This window comes from Vanessa cardui, chromosome 5 (assembly GCF_905220365.1).
Source record: "Vanessa cardui chromosome 5, ilVanCard2.1, whole genome shotgun sequence".
NCBI lineage: Eukaryota > Metazoa > Arthropoda > Insecta > Lepidoptera > Nymphalidae > Vanessa > Vanessa cardui.
The window spans coordinates 12,759,682-12,784,231 of record NC_061127.1 but is presented as its reverse complement, the minus strand read 5'-3'; the positions used below and the strand labels follow the sequence as shown (position 1 = coordinate 12,784,231).

General features: G+C 39.5%; 2 protein-coding genes across 6 annotated transcripts in view; both read left to right on the top strand.

The window, feature by feature from the left end:
- LOC124544567 (lethal(2) giant larvae protein) overlaps window positions 1-16,254 on the top strand; it is a 46,790-nt gene extending 30,536 nt beyond the window's left edge. For 2 of the 5 annotated variants that reach the window (XM_047123171.1, XM_047123170.1), the window contains 17 exons: window positions 674-863; window positions 1,639-1,756; window positions 1,978-2,079; window positions 2,151-2,255; window positions 2,797-2,956; window positions 6,261-6,403; window positions 6,891-7,038; window positions 8,108-8,208; window positions 8,434-8,538; window positions 9,122-9,262; window positions 10,098-10,261; window positions 10,807-10,900; window positions 10,985-11,080; window positions 12,134-12,271; window positions 13,339-13,468; window positions 14,033-14,076; window positions 14,457-16,254. In XM_047123171.1, coding sequence (XP_046979127.1) covers window positions 674-863; window positions 1,639-1,756; window positions 1,978-2,079; window positions 2,151-2,255; window positions 2,797-2,956; window positions 6,261-6,403; window positions 6,891-7,038; window positions 8,108-8,208; window positions 8,434-8,538; window positions 9,122-9,262; window positions 10,098-10,261; window positions 10,807-10,900; window positions 10,985-11,080; window positions 12,134-12,271; window positions 13,339-13,468; window positions 14,033-14,076; window positions 14,457-14,564 — 2,087 coding nt within the window. In that variant the 3' untranslated portion in view covers window positions 14,565-16,254. Of the gene's footprint in view, window positions 1-673; window positions 864-1,638; window positions 1,757-1,977; window positions 2,080-2,150; window positions 2,256-2,796; window positions 2,957-6,260; window positions 6,404-6,890; window positions 7,039-8,107; window positions 8,209-8,433; window positions 8,539-9,121; window positions 9,263-10,097; window positions 10,262-10,806; window positions 10,901-10,984; window positions 11,081-12,133; window positions 12,272-13,338; window positions 13,469-14,032; window positions 14,077-14,369 lie in introns of all 5 variants that reach the window. The other 3 variants (XM_047123172.1, XM_047123174.1, XM_047123173.1) reach the window with 3 other exon arrangements.
- A 4,208-nt stretch (window positions 16,255-20,462) lies between these two features.
- LOC124529769 (zinc finger protein 708-like) lies at window positions 20,463-24,374 on the top strand. Its single transcript, XM_047103674.1, has 7 exons — window positions 20,463-20,673; window positions 20,759-21,098; window positions 21,339-21,602; window positions 21,927-22,125; window positions 22,521-22,610; window positions 23,402-23,548; window positions 24,208-24,374. The coding sequence occupies exons 1-7, from the start codon at window positions 20,551-20,553 to the stop codon at window positions 24,347-24,349; spliced, it is 1,305 nt and encodes a 434-aa protein (XP_046959630.1). The 5' UTR covers window positions 20,463-20,550; the 3' UTR covers window positions 24,350-24,374.
- Window positions 24,375-24,550: the final 176 nt, after the last annotated feature.

Sequence of the window (24,550 nt, the reverse complement as noted above, 5' to 3'; positions counted from 1 at the left end):
CTACTTGCTAACTTAATATACAAAAAAAAAGAAAAAAAAAAAACAACAACAATACAAAACAACACAATGAAGCACTTGTGTTATGGAAATCAGAAGTAACGACGGTACCACAAACACCCAGACCCAAGACAACATAGAAAACTAATGGTAATCTACATCGACTCGGCCGGGAATCGAACCCGGGACCTCAGAGTGGCGTACCCATGAAAACCGGTGTACACACCACTCGACCATGGAGGTCGTCAATTATGATAGAAGGATAGAATAATTGACTTTTTGTGAATGTTTATATATATGATATATAATATATTTCGTATCCACATTTATTGCGTCAGAAGTCCTAGTAATAAAACGAACGACGTACTTCAGGGATTTATTTCGTTGACGACTAATTATAAATTACATTCAGGAATAACTTGGCATCCTTGCTAAATGGAGTGTCATGTCATATTATTAAAAGTACATATAATCTATACAATGTTTATCTATCGGTCTGTTGTTCTTTCACTACCAAACTACTGAACCGAATTTGATGAAATTTGGTATGAAGCAAAGTTGAGCTCCAAGAAAGGACATAGGTTTTTTTTGCCTAACATATGACAACCGATCCCTTAAACGCAAACAAAGCCGCGGGCGATAACTAACTATTATTAAAGTCTATTTATTTTCACAGGACAACAGCAAACGGAAAACATGTACTCCGAAGGGCCGTGGCCGATATCCGGCGGTATCGTGGAGACGCCCGAGTGCTCGGACCGCCAGGTGCTTCTGACGGGCCACGAGGACGGCTCCGTGCGCTTCTGGGACGTGAGCGGGGTCGTCATGACGCCGCTATACAAGTACACCACGGCGCCACTCTTCAGGTGAGGCGAGCCACGGTCATTCCATGTCGAACGGAAACAGATCGATGAGATTTGTAAGTTGATAGGAAATATCCAGGTGAAAATGAAAATAACGTAAATGTTCATTATAAAATACTCTAAAATTCTTGACAGAAAATCACTTTTCAAGTGACAGTAACGGCTTTCGGGAAAGCTTATTCTTTTGTTTGGATTTTTGGTTGAATTACTTTCGAATCGATCCATGTTCCATTTAAATACCATCAACTAGTTACATGCATCAAGTGCTCGTGGTATTTAATATGGATTGCGCCGCATACCTTGGTTTTTCATTAATTTGCCGTTGATTTGATCGTAACACGGAAACCTTAGCACAAACCTAAGCTAGTGGCGCGCTTGTGAGACATAGTTAACGTTTCATCTTTTGCTTATTGCTTACTATTATCTGAAGCGGGCTGAAAAGGTCGACTCCGAGGTAACATTATTTTTAAATCATTTAATGACATCTATGTAGTGTAGATGCATGAAAGTATCATTCGTATCCGTATAGAAGATATGTTTCTGATTTTTTTTAGTGGTTGTTTGAGCCTGTTTAGTACAAGACTACTGTTCAATTATTTGTTTTTTATTGTGATATAAACTTATGGAAATCGAAAGCTACAAAAGTAATTAGTAAGGAAATGCAATTCACATTAACTGATCACAATATATATTTATAGATTTTCTAAATACACAAAGGTTGATTATATAAAAAAGTGAAGTTTTTATGACAAGATATTAATATTCTATTTATCGACAGCGGTGAGGAGATCGGCGAAAACAACGACAGTCAGAACGATGAAGAAGAATGGCCTCCATTCAGAAGAGTCGGTACTTTCGACCCGTACAGTGACGATCCAAGACTCGCTGTTAAACGAGTAAGTTCTTTTTTAAATCGTTCTTATGTATAAAAGTTTTTACAAATTACACAATCATATTTTTAACAAAATTATAAAACATTGTATGTAAGAAAAACAATATAACTAATAAATATAATGCAATTGTAATAATAATAAGTCAAAATATTTACTAATGAGACATCTTAAAAATCTGTGTTTATGTTGTGTTGTCATATTTTAATTTGTTTCGTAAATTTCAGGTTCTCCTTTGCCCACTGTCCGGTATGCTAACGATCGGTGGGGCGGCCGGTCAGATCGTGATCGCTAGCTTAAAAACATCACCGAGCACAGCAGAAGTTAAGGTATATAGTATACTTTCAATAAATAGTAAACTCTTTTCGAGGCGAATCTTTAACAATCATTTTATTTTCAGTCGATTCCCGTGAATATAGTGTCAGATCGCGACGGATTTGTATGGAAGGGACACGACCAGCTGACACTACGTTCCGGTCCCCTAACTTTCCCAGCCGGCTATCAGGTGAGTGACTTCGAAACTATAGACATGCATAGTTAAATATGATGACATTGTATTCGAGGATAGCTATAGATAGCGCACGAGTTGAATGCAGTCGGGGCGTGAGGTAAAGAGTGGGAGCACCTCCCCCGCTGTCCGCACGCCCCTCCTCGCTCGCCCGCAGTGTAGTGTTGTTCCATCCTTGACAGCTATCGTACGCTTGCCGTGTTACCGCATTATTATTGTTGAAGTAGTGTTATTTTTTTATTTGAATAATGACCACCGATTCAACCATGTCTGAATCTGATGATAATAATACTAAATACATTTTTATGTTTTTTTTTTTATTTCGTTTTGTGAAATAATTAATAAAAATGTATGATTAGTATTATTTTGCCTTTTTTTCATTATGCTAACCTAGTAAAATTATCAATATTAATTACTCACAATATAATGAGTATTTTGGTCATCAATTATAATTAGGTCACAGCACTATCGAATTCCTGAGCTCTGCATTCAACTCGTGCGCTATCTATAGCTCTAACACACGAATGCTCTTTTGCAGGCTAGCGCCGTGGGGCAGCTGTCGCCGCCGGCCGCCGTGACGGCGCTGAGCGCGCAGTGGGAGTGGGGCGTGGTGTGCGCGGGCACGGCGCACGGGCTGGCGCTGCTGGACGCGCTGCGCGTCGTGCCGCTCACGCACAAGTGCACGCTCAACCCGCACGGTACGTACTCGTTATGCGCGCAGTGGGAGTGGGGCGTGGTGTGCGCGGGCACGGCGCACGGGCTGGCGCTGCTGGACGCGCTGCGCGTCGTGCCGCTCACGCACAAGTGCACGCTCAACCCGCACGGTACGTACTCGTTATGCGCGCAGTGGGAGTGGGGCGTGGTGTGCGCGGGCACGGCGCACGGGCTGGCGCTGCTGGACGCGCTGCGCGTCGTGCCGCTCACGCACAAGTGCACGCTCAACCCGCACGGTACGTACTCGTTATGCGCGCAGTGGGAGTGGGGCGTGGTGTGCGCGGGCACGGCGCACGGGCTGGCGCTGCTGGACGCGCTGCGCGTCGTGCCGCTCACGCACAAGTGCACGCTCAACCCGCACGGTACGTACTCGTTATGCGCGCAGTGGGAGTGGGGCGTGGTGTGCGCGGGCACGGCGCACGGGCTGGCGCTGCTGGACGCGCTGCGCGTCGTGCCGCTCACGCACAAGTGCACGCTCAACCCGCACGGTACGTACTCGTTATGCGCGCAGTGGGAGTGGGGCGTGGTGTGCGCGGGCACGGCGCACGGGCTGGCGCTGCTGGACGCGCTGCGCGTCGTGCCGCTCACGCACAAGTGCACGCTCAACCCGCACGGTACGTACTCGTTATGCGCGCAGTGGGAGTGGGGCGTGGTGTGCGCGGGCACGGCGCACGGGCTGGCGCTGCTGGACGCGCTGCGCGTCGTGCCGCTCACGCACAAGTGCACGCTCAACCCGCACGGTACGTACTCGTTATGCGCGCAGTGGGAGTGGGGCGTGGTGTGCGCGGGCACGGCGCACGGGCTGGCGCTGCTGGACGCGCTGCGCGTCGTGCCGCTCACGCACAAGTGCACGCTCAACCCGCACGGTACGTACTCGTTATGCGCGCAGTGGGAGTGGGGCGTGGTGTGCGCGGGCACGGCGCACGGGCTGGCGCTGCTGGACGCGCTGCGCGTCGTGCCGCTCACGCACAAGTGCACGCTCAACCCGCACGGTACGTACTCGTTATGCGCGCAGTGGGAGTGGGGCGTGGTGTGCGCGGGCACGGCGCACGGGCTGGCGCTGCTGGACGCGCTGCGCGTCGTGCCGCTCACGCACAAGTGCACGCTCAACCCGCACGGTACGTACTCGTTATGCGCGCAGTGGGAGTGGGGCGTGGTGTGCACGGGCTGGCGCTGCTGGACGCGCTGCGCGTCGTGCCGCTCACGCACAAGTGCACGCTCAACCCGCACGGTACGTACTCGTTATGCGCGCAGTGGGAGTGGGGCGTGGTGTGCGCGGGCACGGCGCACGGGCTGGCGCTGCTGGACGCGCTGCGCGTCGTGCCGCTCACGCACAAGTGCACGCTCAACCCGCACGGTACGTACTCGTTATGCGCGCAGTGGGAGTGGGGCGTGGTGTGCGCGGGCACGGCGCACGGGCTGGCGCTGCTGGACGCGCTGCGCGTCGTGCCGCTCACGCACAAGTGCACGCTCAACCCGCACGGTACGTACTCGTTATGCGCGCAGTGGGAGTGGGGCGTGGTGTGCGCGGGCACGGCGCACGGGCTGGCGCTGCTGGACGCGCTGCGCGTCGTGCCGCTCACGCACAAGTGCTGCACGCTCAACCCGCACGGTACGTACTCGTTATGCGCGCAGTGGGAGTGGGGCGTGGTGTGCGCGGGCACGGCGCACGGGCTGGCGCTGCTGGACGCGCTGCGCGTCGTGCCGCTCACGCACAAGTGCACGCTCAACCCGCACGGTACGTACTCGTTATGCGCGCAGTGGGAGTGGGGCGTGGTGTGCGCGGGCACGGCGCACGGGCTGGCGCTGCTGGACGCGCTGCGCGTCGTGCCGCTCACGCACAAGTGCACGCTCAACCCGCACGGTACGTACTCGTTATGCGCGCAGTGGGAGTGGGGCGTGGTGTGCGCGGGCACGGCGCACGGGCTGGCGCTGCTGGACGCGCTGCGCGTCGTGCCGCTCACGCACAAGTGCACGCTCAACCCGCACGGTACGTACTCGTTATGCGCGCAGTGGGAGTGGGGCGTGGTGTGCGCGGGCACGGCGCACGGGCTGGCGCTGCTGGACGCGCTGCGCGTCGTGCCGCTCACGCACAAGTGCACGCTCAACCCGCACGGTACGTACTCGTTATGCGCGCAGTGGGAGTGGGGCGTGGTGTGCGCGGGCACGGCGCACGGGCTGGCGCTGCTGGACGCGCTGCGCGTCGTGCCGCTCACGCACAAGTGCACGCTCAACCCGCACGGTACGTACTCGTTATGCGCGCAGTGGGAGTGGGGCGTGGTGTGCGCGGGCACGGCGCACGGGCTGGCGCTGCTGGACGCGCTGCGCGTCGTGCCGCTCACGCACAAGTGCACGCTCAACCCGCACGGTACGTACTCGTTATGCGCGCAGTGGGAGTGGGGCGTGGTGTGCGCGGGCACGGCGCACGGGCTGGCGCTGCTGGACGCGCTGCGCGTCGTGCCGCTCACGCACAAGTGCACGCTCAACCCGCACGGTACGTACTCGTTATGCGCGCAGTGGGAGTGGGGCGTGGTGTGCGCGGGCACGGCGCACGGGCTGGCGCTGCTGGACGCGCTGCGCGTCGTGCCGCTCACGCACAAGTGCACGCTCAACCCGCACGGTACGTACTCGTTATGCGCGCAGTGGGAGTGGGGCGTGGTGTGCGCGGGCACGGCGCACGGGCTGGCGCTGCTGGACGCGCTGCGCGTCGTGCCGCTCACGCACAAGTGCACGCTCAACCCGCACGGTACGTACACGTTATGCGCGCAGTGGGAGTGGGGCGTGGTGTGCGCGCAGCTTTCGGCCGTTGATAATGCCTTGTGTTACTGGCTTACGGTTGGAGTCAGTTCATACGTGCAATGTTATTGTAACTTATGCCATAACGTAACGTGTTAGATGCCATTAATTAACGTTGCATCTATGGTGACTTCCACCTGTTGACTTCCACGCAGGATATATTAATTTAAATAATTGTATTTAACTAACATGACTTTATATTTTTAAATATTAAAAAAGAGTAACTACTGAGTTTCTTGCCGGTTGTTCTCGGTAGAATCTACTTTTCGAACCGGTGGTAGCTTCACTTAATTGACGATTCAAAAGTGCATGTAAAATCCTACATGAATAAAGTTTATTTTGATTTGATTGATTTGATTTGATTTGATGGCAAAGTTAATTCTTAAATGTGCAATACTTACAAAGTGTAACTATTGCAAACCCTACCCTGCTATGATTTATTTTTAACTTACTTCATCACCCTCTAATTTATCATACCTTATGAACAATCAGATCACTCGGGCGCTGGGGACACGCCGATTTCGAGACGAAAATCCTTCAAGAAGTCCCTGAGGGAGTCTTTCAGACGCCTACGAAAGGGTCGCTCGCAAAGACGTCAAACTACAACTTCAGCTAGTCCTACTTCGCCGGCACAAGTAATGAAATAATTTTAAATAATCGGAATGATTAAAATTAATAATTGAAATTTTTATTATTACCTCGTGGGGTTTCCTATCTATGAGTAATAGCGCCATGGGAATCAGCTGTACATAATATAGAATGATTTGAGATTTAACATTTGTATTACAAATTATTCTTTGTACAAAAAGTATTAACGTAAAAAATATTACTTTCGATGGAGCACAACTTTATAACAAATTACCATCTTATATAAAAAATGTAAGCTCAGTTAGCGAGTTCAAGTCTCAACTCTCAAAATATATTTTAGAGAATACCCACTTTTGTAGAAATTAAAATACACACAGCTATTTTACTATATTTTATTCGGTTAACGAAGTATCTATAAGGCGAATATATTTTTTTGTTATTGTTATATTTATCATACTGTTCCCATGTAAGTGAATCTGTCTGTTTGAGAATGAAATTCTTAAACCTCATTAACGTGAATGATCGTATCAACAGCCAGCTGCTAAGAAGTCGGCCGAGAAAATCAGCGAAGTGGACGCCGACGTGAAACCCATCGAGCGCGCGGTGGAGGCGCGCTCCACGGACGACGCCTTCGGCTCCATGGTGCGCTGCCTGTACTTCGCGCGCACCTTCCTCATCAACAGTGAGTTGTGCTTATACAACCGTGCTCAACAACAACAGCCTGCAAATTCCCACTGCCGGGCTGAAGGCCTCCTCTCCCTTTGAGGAGAAGGTTTGGAACATATTCCACCACGCTGTTCCAATGTGTGTTGGTGGAATGCACATGTGGCAGAATTTCTTTGAAATTTGTCACATGCAGGTTTCCTCACGATGTTTTCCTTCACCGCTGAGCACGAGATGAATTATAAAGACCTTCGGCTCCATGGTGCGCTGCCTGTACTTCGCGCGCACCTTCCTTATCAACAGTGAGTTGTGATTATACAACCGTGCTCAACAACAACAGCCTGCAAATTCCCACTGCCGGGCTGAAGGCCTCCTCTCCCTTTGAGGAGAAGGTTTGGAACATATTCCACCACGCTGTTCCAATGTGTGTTGGTGGAATGCACATGTGGCAGAATTTCTATGAAATTTGTCACATGCAGGTTTCCTCACGATGTTTTCTTTCACCGCTGAGCACGAGATGAATTATAAAGACAAATTTAGCACTTGAATTAGCGGTGCTTGCCTGGGATTGAACCCGTAATCATCGGATAAGATGCACGCGTTCTAACCACTGGGCCATCTCGACTCACCGTGCTCGAATCAATTCCAATCATCCCATATAAGTGGTACTTAAATATCCCCAAGCCAGTAACCCAAATTATTAGATATTTCGAATACAATATTATACTATATGGGTACAATGTTATTATATGGTATGAAACTATATGAGTTGTAATTTTGATAAAACAAGGTGCGGTCAGCATGTTTCAAGGAAAAAGGGAAACTGAAAATAAATGTGAAAAACAATTTTTTAATTATTTTGGAATTTTCTTCAATAGGAGAATGTATACTTTAATTTTAGTTAATGATGGAATTATCTTATACAGAACAACTTTGATAATACTTCAATCTTAAATATTTTAATAATGGTTATACTATGTCTTTGTTTTATAAACAAACTCGTTTTTTTATAGTTATCTTGTGATACATAAGTCATCGAATGTACACTTTTCCATTAAATTGTAAGTAATCTGTGTTTTGTTTCGCAGCACAAAATTCGACGCCAACATTATGGGCGGGAACGAACAACGGAACCGTATACGCATTTACGATAAACGTTCCCAACACGAATAAACGAAAAGAGGAACCGGTTAGTATCTACTGTGATAATTGCACTGAAATATTTTGCTGAGATCCAAGATGGCATTTTAAATTTTTCATTTGCTTAACAAAGTTGTTAGTTGTCACTGTTTGTGAATATCTTCTGAGCAAAAAAATAATTATAATTATTTATATAGATACCAAAGTGATTTTTGAACAATATTTTTAATACATAATATTTACTTAAATACTTAATTTTTTTACCACTTCACAGGTCACCTGTCAACTTGCAAAAGAAATTCAGTTAAAGCACAGAGCGCCCGTCATCGGCATCACAGTATTAGATGGAGCCGCCGTACCTCTGCCTGATCCATTGGAGGTAGCATTTTTGGTTTATATTACTTTCGAAGATTTGCTGTAGTTCCCTTTACGAATAACATATTGTAATCAAAGGTGCTCTAAATGAATCATATAATTGAAACAATTGACAAAATGTACACGCAATAGGCTATTTGACAATGCGAAAAATAAGTTGGGAATTATTGTAATCAGTGTATATTATGAGTTTAAAAATGGTTGTTTACTAACGAAAGTTGAAAGTAATACTTAATTTATTCAAAAATCCATAAATAAAAATGATTTTTTTCAAACGTTTGTCACGTGACACAAAACGCTCCTGATTGGCCGGGGTTATGTACCACAGATTAAAATACCGGAAAGTGACGTCACCAACCCCATTGCAGCGCCATATTGTCCAAGTAGCGTTTTTGCGTGCTATTTAAATATGGAATTTTTAATATGATATTTTTTGGCAAAAATGTACTAGAAATAAAAAAAAAACTTTTACTGGGTTCCTTAACCTCTACTAAATAATATAAAATGGATTTTAAAAACCAGTCAAATAGCCTATTGTGGAGAGTGAGTGAGTGAGTGAATGAGTGAGTAAAAGTGCGCGTGCGCAGGTGGAGCGCGGCGTGGCGGCGCTGCCGGAGGGCGGCGCGCACCGCGTCGTCATCACGTCGGAGGAGCAGTTCAAGGTGTTCACGCTGCCCGCGCTCAAGCCGCACAACAAGTACAAGCTCACCGCGCACGAGGGCGCGAGGGTAACTAAACACTTTGCATTTATTCATTTCATTATATATTGGACAACATCACATACATTACTCTGACCTCAATGTATAGTATTAGCTAAAGTATAGTACGCAACTTGGACGTCGCATCGGCAAAATTCGTAAAACCGATCCCATTCGAATTGAGTACGCTTTCCTAAATTATCAATATTTATTTCTCATGCGAATATGATCTTTGCACAAACGTAATAACGTGTAATATCATATGACCTAATATATTCGTCAATTTGACGCGTCGATTTACATGCACTTGCTTTCTCTGACGTGTGAATCTATAGCGACGAATAGCGTCGAATGGCGCGATAGGGAGCTATTTCTATTGGTTGTGTAAATCGGCAGTAATCGGTTTTATTTTGATTTCATTGCATTTTCCGATGCTACATCTAATTTGTGTCGTATTATACTTGTGTTATGGAAAATCAGAAGTAACGACGGTACCACAAATACCAACACCTAAGACGACATAGAAAACTAATGAACTTTTTCTACGTCTACCTCAGAGTGCCATACCCAAAACCGGTGTATACACTACTCGATCTCCTCGTATACATTAACAGTGCTTATAGCAAACAATTGTTAAAGTCAACTTTACCCAAAAAAAAAAAATCTTAAAATTGTGCTAAGAATTGGGTCTACAATATATATATATATAGTCCAAGGGGATCGAAACGGGCACGTTGCATAAGTGGGGTGTATTCATCAACTTTACCCAAAAAAAAAAACCTTAAAATTGTGCTAAGAAGGGGGTCTACAATACGTAGTCCAAGGGGATCGAAACGGGCACGTTGCATAAGTGGGGTGTGTTCAGGTGCGTCGCACGGCGTTCGCGTGGTTCTCGTGCACGGGCAGCGGCGGCGAGCGGCACCGCGAGTGGTGCCTGCTGTGCCTCACCAACCTGGGCGACTGCCTCGTGCTGTCGCCCGACCTGCGTCGCCAGCTCAACGCCGCCGCCGTGCGCAAGGAGGACATCAAGTGAGTGCTCGCCCCAAACATATATATTTTTTTCTTTTTATTTTGACAAATAATTGAATACAACAACAACAACAACAGCCTGTAAATTCCCACTGCTGGGCTAATGGCCTCTCCCTTTGAGGAGAAGGTTTGCAACATATTCCACCACACTGTTTCAACGCGGGTTGCTGGAATACACATATGGCAGAATTTCTATGAAATTTGTCACATGCAGGTTTCCTCACGATGTTTTCCTTCACCGCTGAGCGCTAGATGAATTATAAAGACAAATTAAGCACATGAATCAGCAGTGCTTGCCTGGGTTTGAAACATATATTTAGAACTTATAAAAATAAGACATCTGATAGCAGAAAACGATTGATAGAGATAATGTTTACGTTCTTAGTTAATCGCATAACTACTAAAATTCAAATATATACTAGGTATTTTTATGATATACTACTCTACAATACATTCCATCTAAGGCTTAATTAGAATGAATCTAAGTTGAGAACAACTTGAAAAATAATAAGACGCCGTTATTTAACATATATTTTATGCTACAGTGGCATTTCCAGTCTTTGCTTCTCAAAACGAGGCGAGGCTCTATATCTTCATTCGTCATCGGAACTTCAAAGGATTACGCTCTCTGCTACTAAGGTAATAAGCGACACTATTGTATGAGATGTTTATTTCTTTTCCTATTTTAGAGTTTGTTTAATGTTGTTTTTTCTTATTTTAAAGGTGACGATCGCGCAATGTCACGTCTTACTGTCACCTTGGGCCGCGGCTTTACGCGGTCCGCCTGAAGAAGCGCCTTTGACTAATGGAGAACATAAAGTGAGTATAAATTGTTATGATAAGCTAAACTTGTTAATTAAAGGCAGAAATACACCTCAGGATTAGCCATTTGTTTATTATTTTTAAAGATATAATATTAACAGTACAGTACACAAAATAGGAGGAACAAAGGCGTTACGTCGCAGACGTGGTAGCCCTTCCCGTTGACCCCACAAAAAATGGAGCGTTCAATTTTACCGCCACAATCGATACGATGTTTCACTAGACGGACTAGCTACTAAATCCTTTTTCCTTGTAATTTAATGTATGTCATGTATATTTGTGAAGTTGATGATAGTCATAATAGGCTATTTGACTGGTTTTTAAAATCAATTTTATATTATTTAGTAAAAGTTTAGGAACCCAGTAAAAGTTGTGTTTTTTATTTCAAGTACATATTTGGCGAAAAATATCATATTAAAAATTCCATATTTAAATAGCGCGCAAAAACGCTACTTGGACAATATGGCGCTGCAATGCGGTCGGTGACGTCACTTTCCTGTATTTTAATCTGTGGTACATATAGTAGAAAAGCAAAGTTTACTTCATCATAAGCCCGGCCAATCAGGAGCGTTTTGTGTCACGTGACAAACGTTTGAAAAAATGCATTTTTATTTATGGATTTTTGAATAAATTATGTATTATTTTCAACTTTCGTTTGTAAATAACCATTTTTAAACTCATAATATACACTGATTACAATTATATAATTCACGATTTATATTTCGCATTGCCAAATAGCCTATTCACAATTTATTTTTCGCATTGTCAAATAGCATATTATATTATTGAGTTGAAGTTATATGTTTTTGTCATCGTTAATGTAATCTATAGTTCCCAATTAACTGACATTAACCGGTATTGACGCTTCTCATTAATTAGTCAGAATAATGCCTTCATAAAATAAATCAAAATACTAATGTAACTAAAAAATACTCCGAGAATATTTAAATTTAAGTCTTTCCCCTTGTGTGGAGTAGACAATTTTTATTTAGCATATAGAAGCCGTAGTGTAACGTGTGTATGTAATGTGTAAATGAGATCGTATAACAGACTGTAGTGGTAACGGCCGTGTCGCAGGAGGAGGCTGCGGGCGAGGCGCACGACGTGACGGCGGCGTCGGGCGACATCACCGTGGACTCCGTGCGCGACCACGCCGCCGACGCCGCCGAGCTCAACATCAACCTGCAGGTGAGACAGGCTCGTTAACAAACGGATTCACTTGTCCTATTTTTATATATATGTTATAGTTTGGCAGACGAGCATATGGGCCACCTGATGTTGGGTCACCATCACCCATAGACAATGACGCTGTAAGAAATATTAACTATTCCTTACATCGTCAATGTCACACCGACCTTGGGAACTAAGATGTTACGTCCCTTGTGCCTGTAGTTACACTGGCTCACTCACCCTTCAAACCGGAACATAACAATACTGAGTACTGCTATTTGGCGGTAGAATAACTGATGAGTGGGTGGTACCTACCCAGACGGGCTTACAAAGCCCTACCACCAAGTAAATGAGCTTCAGTGAATTGAGAAACCTACACGTACATGTACATCTATATTAATATTATAAATGTAAAAGTATCCCGGTCTGTCTGTCTGTCGCTCTTTCACAACCAAATCACTGAACCGAATTTGATGAATTTTGTCATGAAGCAAACTTGAATTCCAAGAAAGGACATTGGCTACTTTCTTGTGTAACACATGACAACCAACACCCTAAAACTCAAGCGAAGCCGCGGGCGACTACTAGTAGGAAATAAAAGATGATGCTTCTAGAAACTAAGAGTAATAGTGTCATTAGATTAAATTTGAAGTGAGTTCAATAATTGAATACATTCGGCAGCTATTTTGTTACTTGACTTAAAAACTAATGTGACCTAAGATTATGCCGCTATTATGCCGCTTTTTAAATTTTACATATAAAAATGACTTACGTATGAGAGCTGAGATGGCCCAGTGATTAGAACGCGTGCATCTTAACCGATGATTGCGGGTACAAACCTAGGCAAGCACCACTTTATATATGTGCTTAATTTGTGTTATAATTAATCTCGTGCTCGACGGTGAAGAAAAACACCGTGAGGAAACCTGCATGTGTCTAATTTCATCGAAATTTTGCCACATGTGCATTCCACTAACCCGCATTGGAACAGCATGGTGGAATATGTTCCAAGTCCTCTCCTTCATGGAAGAGGAGGCCTTATCTCAGCCGTGGGAAATTTACACTTTACTTTACGTATGAATTAGAATTCACAAGTGAACACGACCTCCATGGTCGTAAAGACGACGACGAGGACAATGATAAACGAGAACAACACGGACGGGGGCGTCAGCACCACCACCACCACGACGACCACCAACTCCACTAACGAAAACAGTAAGTCACAACACGTACAATTCAATTCAATTTAACACTATTACTATTGAGGTTATATAGGTCACTTATTTCGAAATTATTAATTATACATATTTCCATGACTGTAGTTCATTAGCGCAGTTTGAATGATTAGATTCCTTCAGTAGTATATTTTTGTATCCCATATTGTTGCAAATACGCAATCCACGCATGTATGCAACTATAAAATTTAAATTGCTTATTTTATTCAAGTATTCTATTTAGGTGTAAGTGAGATTTATTTATCGATTATAGCTTATGCTTTAAGCTAATTCTCACTTATGCTTCAAATTATTTTTCCCTGCCTTTTATAAAACTTTGTTACGAACTGCTATTAATTGGATACGATTAGAATTTTCATCAAAATATAAAAGGAATTTAAATAATTGTAAAGTTACATACATCTCAACGAAATAAATGTCAGCAGAATCCTTTTAAGAAAACTTAAGCAATTGTTACAAAGCTTCGTCCCACCATATTTATATGTTTATGTTACATGTCCGTACGTTTATATGTTTGACAGCCGCTTTATGTTTTTGTTTGTAGTCCTAGAGCACAGTCGCGAGGAGGGCGTCATCACTCGTATTGAGGTATCCCACACTTTGCTTTAATATATACTTTTCATATACAAGAGGCCTACGTCCTCGAGCATGCTACATCCCTTATTATTTGAACTCCTAGGCTTGATCCATTTATATCAGATATAAATTATATAATTACCATTCTAACCAAATCGAGCTACTCAAGGTCAAATTCCAATATTAACAAACTAAAAAGTGCTCTAGTATAAGAATCTTCGCAATGTTGTGGCGTCCGCTCGTGTTCGTGTCGATAAAAGCGACGACTGCCGTGGGCTGTATAGTACCCGGACATGCGTGTTCAGTAGCGGGACACGCGGGACACGCGGGACACGCGCGGGCGTCACGCGCGGAGAAGAGCGTGCGCTGGTACTCATGAGCCGCGTCCACAGACGGGCACCGTGACGGTGCCGGCCGGCACCGACCCCAAGCTGATCCTGGAGATGTTTGACCGCCAGCGCTCGCCGCTCGCCGTGCCCGTGCCGCCTGCGGAGTCCTAGCCGCCGAAAACCTAAAGTCTAAATTTAACATCGATTTTCAAATGTTCGTCCGATTCGACCCCCTGAACTTGATTAAGTATTTCGCCGGCCACGTCGCCACACTTCGTTGATACGAAGATTTTGATATTCGAACTGAAGTCACGAACTTTAAACGAGTTCGATCTGACATTTCGGTGGCTTTCGTGTCATGAATTTAACCAAAATCGTGTTCTAAGTTACGACTAGCAGTAGTCGCAGCTACGAACTTAATTTTGACATAACTTGGAAGGATGTAATCGATAAGATTAATGTATAAATTATGTCTGGTTCCGGTGTGACAGCTGTGGCTCGCGAAATATTTAATATTATTATCTATAAGCATATTAGCAATACCGAATTTATCGGTCTGTATTCCACCGATCATTTTGCATATCGGCCTTAATTTAAATTCGAGTAAATTATCATGATTGATGCATCTAGATAGCTAGACAAACTGCCGTTGATATCATTGTTAGTTCAATATTTATAGTAAAATTTTTCATATTTACAAATATTTTTAATGATTAACGCTACATCATAAACATTTCTTATTACATATTCAATAATATATCAACTAGAAGCAATTTCTTACACATATTTTGTACATTTAATCGATAATAATGTAAGTAATAATAAAGTGCATTTTATAAGGAATAGACTATTCTTAATCTTGTCACGAATGTAGCGTTTTTATAAAATAGTTACAATTATAAATGATACTGGTGTCTCTATTATTTAAAAAAAAAAGTTAAATTGAATATTGGTACTTAAATATTTAATGTCTATTTTTTTACCAACCAGTTTTATTTAGTACAAAACGAAAGCCATAACAGTTTATTTTATTTAGCAATGCCGCAATTAAATTGTGGATTGTTATTAAGAAATTATAAAATTATTGTGACAACTTAGTTTTTAAGTTGAGTTTCTTTGAAACATTCTACATATGAGAATGTGATGTGCTTATTTATTTTTTATAAACGGAATTTTATTTAGACAACTAGTATTAAAATTGACAAGTAATTCAGACTAGATTATAGTAATTTAGTTAAATACTAAATTTTTCACGGCTAACACTTAACCGCGTAGCCTTTTTTTAAATAAATAATAGATTTTTAACTATATCATTTTCTTTCAAATTGTATTGTATATTCAGTAAATAATATTTTATTAAATTATAAGTACCGAGTGTGTGAATGTTATGCAATATTTAGCTGTTGTTTTTTATTTTATTTAATAAATAATACGTATTTAAATTAAGTTCTTTTATGTACGCATTTTAATCACTTAGACAAAATGGCAGCTGTATACTTTATGCCTATTCATATTTCATACTGACCGTCGTATGTAAATATATTTGTAACAGTATTTTTTGGCATCATTTTGCATGCATTTTGTGAACATACATCACAATTTTAACTACACGAAGGAATCGATTACGTTTTTTAATTGATTTTATTTTAGATATAAGTTGAATGTGCCTGCCTACTTTTTTAAGAGGATCATTTTAATTTAGTCCTGAACATTATTGTAATGTGTGGAAGTGAAACGTCCAGATTGCTTTGTTTTATCTAATGTACAAGTTTCTATATTATTGTGGTATTTTTAAATTTGATACGAGAAATGCGATTTGTATCCAATATTCTTACATGAAAATAAATGCTACAAATAATAATCTTGTCTGAATTATCTACCCTCCCAAAAAGCAACAAAACATACAAGCCTTATAGCCTTTCAATAAAATTTTCATAAGCGATGTGTAGCTGAGACAAAAAGAAATAAAGAACTTGTCAAAAATAAACTACGTATTAACGAAAAGGCATTTTTCATTGTGTCGCAAGTTTTATTTTCATTATATTCATGAAAAATATAATTTTAAACAGCTATTTTTTTTTTTAAAATAAGGTACTGAAAGCTATCATCATATTTTAATCAGTCTCATTTTATCAGGGACTTAAAACGTTACTCATAACATAATTCATAACGATATAATAACGTTATAATGGTATCGTTACCTCAGCATACATATCGTTTTCAATATTTTTTATATCGTTTTAAAAATAACAGAACGAAATAATGACAGGCAATATAACGTTAATATAACGATAAAAATGCGACGTTGCCAAACTTATTATCTTCCAAAAGTGCGCGAATACGCGCGAATTACAAGCTAGGATCTCATTGGCCTTTTAGATAGCTCAGGCTAGGTTCGTGAATCAAGCTGGCAACGTTTTAATGCATGGACATTTCTTAACAATAAAGACATAAACCGTTTGCGAAGTATTACTATATATCTAATAATATCGTAATACTATAATTAATTACTAATATTATCGTAGTCTATAATTTGTTGGTTCAATTTGACACTATAACATTATATTATAATATTTTTTTAGATAAAACTCACGACACTTTCTTATGTTTTTAGTGTTGAATTTCCTAATCAAATTGTCCTTTATAATTTAATATATGTTAATTCACCCTATGTTATTATATATTTATCCATTGTAGTAAATAACTCAATTTAAAAGACAGAATTTTGTTTACACGGGGTTCACAGTTGCTAAGTAAAATAACTAAAAATTAAAAAATAATATCTTTCTTCAATTTTTTTTAACAACTTTGTTTTAAGTCATTCTTAGTTGGTTATTGAAAACATGTAAGTGTAATAAAACTGAATGTATAAAACTACTTTCTTTATAATTATTGATAAATTATTTAAAATCCACTGAAATTGTGTCTATTAAAAATAATAAAAAATAATTTGCTGCCTAGCTTTCGTCTTTTATTTACTTTAATGGCGATCATTGGTTGATCAGTTAATAATGAAAATAATAATATAATAATTTATAAAATAAAGTATTGCTTCTAATTGATTCGAATCGATTACAGTGTCTAGCTTACATTATTTCTGTGTCCGTTAACTCTATTTTATTTGTATGGTAATTTTTCAACTCATTTAAAAAATTTAGTATTTTGATGTAGCATCTTGTTCTCATACATGGATTAATATATTTGAGCTCTTCAGTTAGTAATGTAGAATGTTACTAGGTATGCCAAATCACTTGAATTTTTTTTTCAGTAAAGCCTGTATGTATACAAATACACTAGTTTTTGTTTTACTTCAAAATACGTAGTAGTTTTGGTTTTATAGGCATTCAAAGTTTCGAAAAGTATCGAGTCCCGCTTAAAGCCTCGCGAGTGCTGTGACGTCATTTCACAACACGCCGCGCGGGAAGCGTACCGCTTAGTATCACTTTTTATCATACCTCGGTTCCCTATCGAGATACGAATTTTTTTATGGAATACTTTTTTTGCTTTTTGTGCGATCTACAATTAAGGTCCTATACATTTTTCATGTATCGATCATCGTTATCGAGATTTCGATAAAAAATACACTAATTTTGGCAGAAAAAAATATTTTTTTTTCGCTATTAAAATCAAAATAAACTTTATTCAAGTAGGCTTTTAAAAGCACTTTTGAATCGTCATTTAACAATTAATTGAAGCTACCACCGGTTCGGAAAGTAGATTCTACCGAGAAGAACCGGCAAGAAACTCAGAAGTTACTCAGTTTTTCAATATTTAAAAAATACAGTCATATTAGTTAAATACCATTATATATATGTATGTAATGTATCCTGCCTGGAAACAGGTATTAATTCCAAGCTTTTTTGTCATCTACAAAATCTTGTATCGAATAATATGCCTTTTTTACCAAAGTATTTTTTATAAACGATTTGAATTTACGAATGGGCAAAGTTTCTTTTATTCTTGTGAAAGATATCGAAAAATTACTGTAATGAAAATTATACAGTATCTTCCGACATACAAATTCGTAATAATTTTTGTGATACGTTTTTCGTCTTTTTCATTAACTCGCTAATAGAAAATTGACATTAGTTGGAGTTTTCTTTCAGAAAGGAATAAATTACCTCCATCGCCTCGTCTACTTTGTCGACCGTATATCGTCCTTTGATTATTCCTCTCCTCAGGTAGTACATGATATAGATGAGAAATACATGTTCGATGGTATCGAGCTCTGCGACGAGATACAAGTATATGTACTATGAATACGCTATTGTAATCGATCTAATCGCTTACAAAAAATTGATAAAAGCTATGCTTTTATCAATTTTTTTCGCGTTTTAACATCTTTTGGAACTACAAAATACAACTTTTCCGGCGAATTGGTAGTTGTATTTTTACATTTAATCAAAACACATGATTTCCTAGTATTTGGACTGGACATTTTTAAAAGTATTTGGGTATAATAACGACAGCGCGGGCGCGCAGTCGCGGGCGGACCGAGTGAGCCAGACTGAGCGTGTTGTACAATGACGTCACACCGTCACCGGCAGTCCGCGTCATGCGTAACAACTTGTTTTACTTATAACTCGGAAACTAATTGACGTATCGAATTAATTCTTTCACTGTTATTTTTTATTTTTGACAGACAATATAGAGCGCTAATAATCAAAATTAGTTAACATTCTCCATTGGACAAAGTATTCATTTCTTCTATCGTCACATATGTGCGTAGTACAACATTCAGGCTTAAATATTAGGACGCTGAAACGTGTTTTATTCTTATTTTTCTCATCTGTATTGGATCTCGTAGGCCGTAACAACGATAGGGATATTGGGCGATTATTTGCTTCCGGGACCATTCTATCAGGAGAAATACTTCACTTCATTCCTAAATTTCAAAAGACAGATATGTCAGTTAATTCTCATCCTGCAGAACCATGTAAGTTTATAGAAATTATATAATTAAATAGAATAAAAGCTCTATAAAACCAATTGGACCTTTGACGTTAAAATATGCTACTTCTTACTGCAACTATTATTTTGTTCGGTAAAAAGTTTTTTTTTTTATTATTTAGTTTAGAATAACATACAAGTACATTTTATTTTTCTTTTTCATGCTTTCTGATTAGTTCGATTATAATAACTAGTGTTCGTCTTCTTTCTTTTCTTTCTTTCAATTCAGTATTAAATATTTGTCTTGCTATGGTATCTATATTTGAATCAGATATTTGAAAAATTGTTTGCAAAAGAAATATTAAAATGGTATCAATACGTTATATAACATTAGGATCGCGCGGAACTAATTAACGTTAATAAGTAATCGCGAGCGATTTTTTTAATAAGTAAAGTTATCAAGTTGGCTTAGTTAACTGGTTCCAATATTATATCAATCTACGGATCCGTTTATTAACGATAGGTGTTTGAAATTAGCCCCTAACAAAATATTTATTTACGAAAAATCTCTAGTAAAAAAAAATAGACATATATGATATTGAAAACGGTTGTTAACTACGTAACGCATATAGCTAAAGATTTTATTATAATTTAGAAAAAATACAAGAGATTTATAAATTATTTTAAACAAACTCAGAGCTGGTCACTAGTTCCTTAAGTCAAATCTTGTCTCAGTTAAATTGCTGCGCTGACGATCACAAAACGTACGCTATTGCTTTAGACACGACGCTCGATAAAAAATACGAAAAAGAGAGTAAACAGCATTGAGTAAAAGAAATGGCATAGAACAATAAATAATAACGTTATTATTTTTTATAACGATATTTTAGAAACGTTTAATTTAGAAAGGTATCGTAACGTAATTTAAACGTTATACACATACAAAGCATAGCAAAATATCGTTTTTATGTATCGTTTCTCTCAAATATAACGTTATCTTGCACTTGCAGAGAAAACGTTACTGTGTTTTTATCGATATTTAAGTCCCTGCATTTTATTACGATCAATAATCCTCTAGTGAATATAACCCACAGTTTTAAAATTCATATATTGTCTGTTTTTACGTAATCTATTGCTACACCATAAGTTGACATTGACACTTGACAGTGTATATAATTATTAAGTGCTGAAAAGTCATAACTTTCAAAAATATTACATTCAAAACAATTCTATAAATCAAATATTTTTTATATGAATAACAGTGAAAATGAACGTTTGCCGAATTTGTCTTACACTCGCCGTCGAAAAAGACATAAGCCTTTTACCTGACCTACTGGAAGAAGACACTCGAACATATTCAGATATTCTGTTATTTTGCTTAGGCATACAGGTAAGAAATCATTATAAAAAAGTAAATTATAACAATATTTTCTATTAAAAATATTTACCTAAAAACGTTAAGTATCCTGTTACAGGTCCAAACAGAGTCAAAACTGACATCGAAATTATGCGAAACATGTTTTTTGAACATACTGTCGTTCTATAAATTTAAAACATTAGCCTTAAAAAATGATGAATACCTACGATCACTTCAAGAGAAAGAACAAAAGACTGAAGTATTTATAATAGACGATATTAAAAAAGAAGAATCGGATAACTTTTTGGATGATGATACACAACGAGATACCGATTTTAAATTAGCATTAGACGTTAAAGACGAAAATAATTTGGAGGAACTCCAGTCCGATGATGAGCTTCTCAGTGTTATAAAACAATTAAAATATGAGAATACAATAGGGGAAAGTAAAGAAAATGGTAATTGCAATATGTTAAATTAAGTAATACTATATTAAATTCACCAATTATAAAAACAAAACTGAATCTATATATATCCAATTTCTTAATCGATTAAACTCTTGCCTGATTTCAAGTACTACACAGTAGTTGTTGCATTAATATGGCTTGGATTATATCCCATTATTACCTTTGCGCTTTTTTCAAAATTAATAAACATTTTTATGTGCATAATTTTGTTAAAGTTATTTTTTATAACAGAACATGTGTCACCAAACAAAATGAAAAAGATTAAAAGCAAAAAATTAAAAAAAGATTTGGAAAAACCTAACCAGATGTGTGAAGAGTGTGGTAAGACAGTGCGGAACTTGAAAGAACACATGTTCCAACACAAGCCACTGCTCATAAGGAAGAGGTACAAATGCAAAGCCTGTGATAAGATGTTCTCTAGCTGCAGTTCACGACTGAAACATTATAAAATCAAACATCTAGGTATTAAAAAGCACTGTGATGAATGTAATAAAGGTGAGTTTGTATTATAACAAGTAAAAAACCCACCATTCTCATGATATTGATCTAAAATTTTACTAAAACATGACACAGAAAAACTGGTTCAAAATTCCTGTAAAGAATGACTCTATAATTCTATGAACAGAGTCATATTTATTATGTAAAGAAAAACTAACTTTAAACCCAACATTCAACACCAAACATGTCAACATTCAAAAAATCTATTTGTTCTAAAACTAGGTAATAAATAACTTAGCAGACTATAAAAACTAAATTATAGACAGAGAAATGACAAAGATATTAGTAAATAATAAACTAGGACTTTGTTTCATGTACCAGATGTTGTTAATTTAAATTCACATCGTATGGTGGTTCATAAAACAGCACTACTACCATTTGAATGTGTTCCATGTGGCCGAAGATTTATATCCAAGTCATTACGAGATCAGCATACTCTCATCCATACCAAGGACAGACCTCATGAATGTGATCAGTGCGACAAAGCCTTTAGAAGTACTATTGCTTTGACTCAACACAAGTAAGTACTTTTTGTGTTGAATAACTAAATTGAATGAATTGAATTACAGATAAAAATTATGTAAATTATTATGTATGTAACTGTAACAAAAACAAGATTTTTAGATAATTAAAATTATTACGATTATCAAAAATTTCCCAAAATAAATTTGTCTTAAAATAAATAGTTACATTAGTTTTTTTAAAAATAGAAATATTTAACGTTTATCATAAAAAAATTATCTTCCTTATTAAAACTACTAATGATTGCTATTTTTATGAACGCGCATCATATAAAAATGGCTGATTTTTACATAAAATTTGTACCATTTTGATCAACATTCAGACATTTTATCAAAATCTTATCCACTTCACGATGTTACATATATATAAATAATGTGATTTTATTTATTTCAGGCGGCAAGTACATGATAAGGAGAAAACCCATCTGTGTCAGTTTTGCTCAAAAAGGTTTTTTAAGAAGTATCATTTACAAATACATATAAGGTGTAGTATATATTATTTAATCTAAATTGACATCTTTAATAAACTTTAAGTACAATTCTATTTAAATTAAATACTATAGTACGACACAAATTAGATGTGGCATCGGAAAATGCAACGGAATGAAAATAAAACCGATTACTGCCGATTTATACAATCAATACAAATAGCTCCCTATCGCGCCATTCGACGTTATTCGTCGCTATAGATTCACGCGTCAGAGAAAGCAAGTGCATGTAAATCGACGTGTCAAATTGACGAATATATTAGATCACATGATATTACAAGTTATTACCTTTGTGTAAAGATCATATTCGCATCAGAAATAAATATTGATAATTTGGGATAGCATACTCAATTCGGATGTGATCGGTTTTACGAATTTTGCCGATGCGACATCTAAGTTGTGTCGTACTATACTTGGATATTCTTATTCCTAGTCATTTCCTCATTACTGAGGGTGACCACCATGCATGTGGCTCTCCTGAACACTTCACACCACCTTCCTCCAGCCATTCCTATTCTGTGCCATTCGTAGGCAAGCTTGGGCACAGCATATAGCTTAGTTTAATTTTCAATATTTATGGAAAATGTCTCGTCTTGAACAATTTAGGTTAAGGCACCTAATCAAGATACCCAGCAAATAAGAGTACTACAATTTGACAATTTTTTATAGAAAAATCCAATATGTTTTATTCACTGTATTATGGACAGTTCTCTACCATATAAACTGCCCCTACTCGCTGAAATTCAATGAATTGTGTTTAATTTAAAATTTCCTCTCAATTTCAAAGGAGTCATTCAAAGGAGAGGCCATATGAATGCCCAGACTGCGGGAAGTTCTTCTCTACAACGTCAATACTAAAGAACCACAGGCTAATACACGCAGACGTCAAGATGTTCGCCTGTGAACTTTGTGATATGACATTTTGCAAACCTGGGTAAATATATTTGAATAAAATTTAACGAAGTGCAATATATTTTCAAAACTAACATAGAGCTAGACCAATAGTAAAAGGCTTATTTTGTAATGTATATCACATGACAATGCTTACAAAAACAAATATAGTAAAGTAGGCAAATGTGAACTTCGCCTTAAAACAAATGCAATAAAACTCTTAACTGACTTAATACAAAGCGATTTGTTTTAAAAAAAGTGATTTTAACAAAATTATGTCCTAGAGCCTGGCCCAATTCTTATGTATCCGATATCAAAGGTTGCTTTTACAAATTTATTTTTTTAATCGGCAAAGTTAAGCAGCGTGTTGTGATTCACGGAAGAATTAGAAAGCCTTGCCTCTATCAAGCGTTGTGATTTTGGATTCGTTACACACGATATACCCCATTTTACAAAAGTAGCCGTAATAGTTATTTAGTGAGCTCAAAATCTTCGTGAAAACACAATCTCATTTAAATAAAACTAGTTATAACGGATTTGAATCGCGTATATTAATTATTTTTGGCATCCCGACGTTTCGAGCACTTTACAGTGTTCGTGGTCACGGGTAGGGTGGATTCAAATCCGTTATAACTAGTTTTATTTAAATGTGTAATAATCGCGAAAATTAAAAACAACACAACACATAACCTCGTATTGCAGGTACTTACGGAACCACATGATCTGCCACACGAAGGAGAAGCGTTACTCGTGCAAGTACTGCGGGTTGTTGTTCGGGCGCTCCGACCACCGCCTGCGACACGAGCGCACCGCGCACGAGCGCCACGTGTTACCCACCGCCTGACGCCACCTGACCGTCGCCTGACCGCCGCCTGATCGCCGTCTGTCCGCCGCCTGATCGCCGTCGGTCCGCCGTCGGTCCGCCGCCTGACCGCCGCCTGACGCCGCCCCACCGCCGCCTGTCCGCCGTCTGTCCGCCGCCTGACCGCCGCCTGATCGCCGTCTGTCCGCCGCCTGATCGCCGTCTGTCCGCCGCCTGACCGCC

Coding starts and splice junctions, on each gene's coding strand:
- LOC124529769 (XM_047103674.1), top strand. CDS start 20,551: ATGAACGTTTGCCGAATTTGTCTTACACTCGCCGTCGAAAAAGACATA. Junction 22,611..23,401: donor CATTTACAAATACATATAAG/GTGTAGTATATA, acceptor TCAATTTCAAAG/GAGTCATTCAAAGGAGAGGC. Junction 23,549..24,207: donor ATGACATTTTGCAAACCTGG/GTAAATATATTT, acceptor CTCGTATTGCAG/GTACTTACGGAACCACATGA.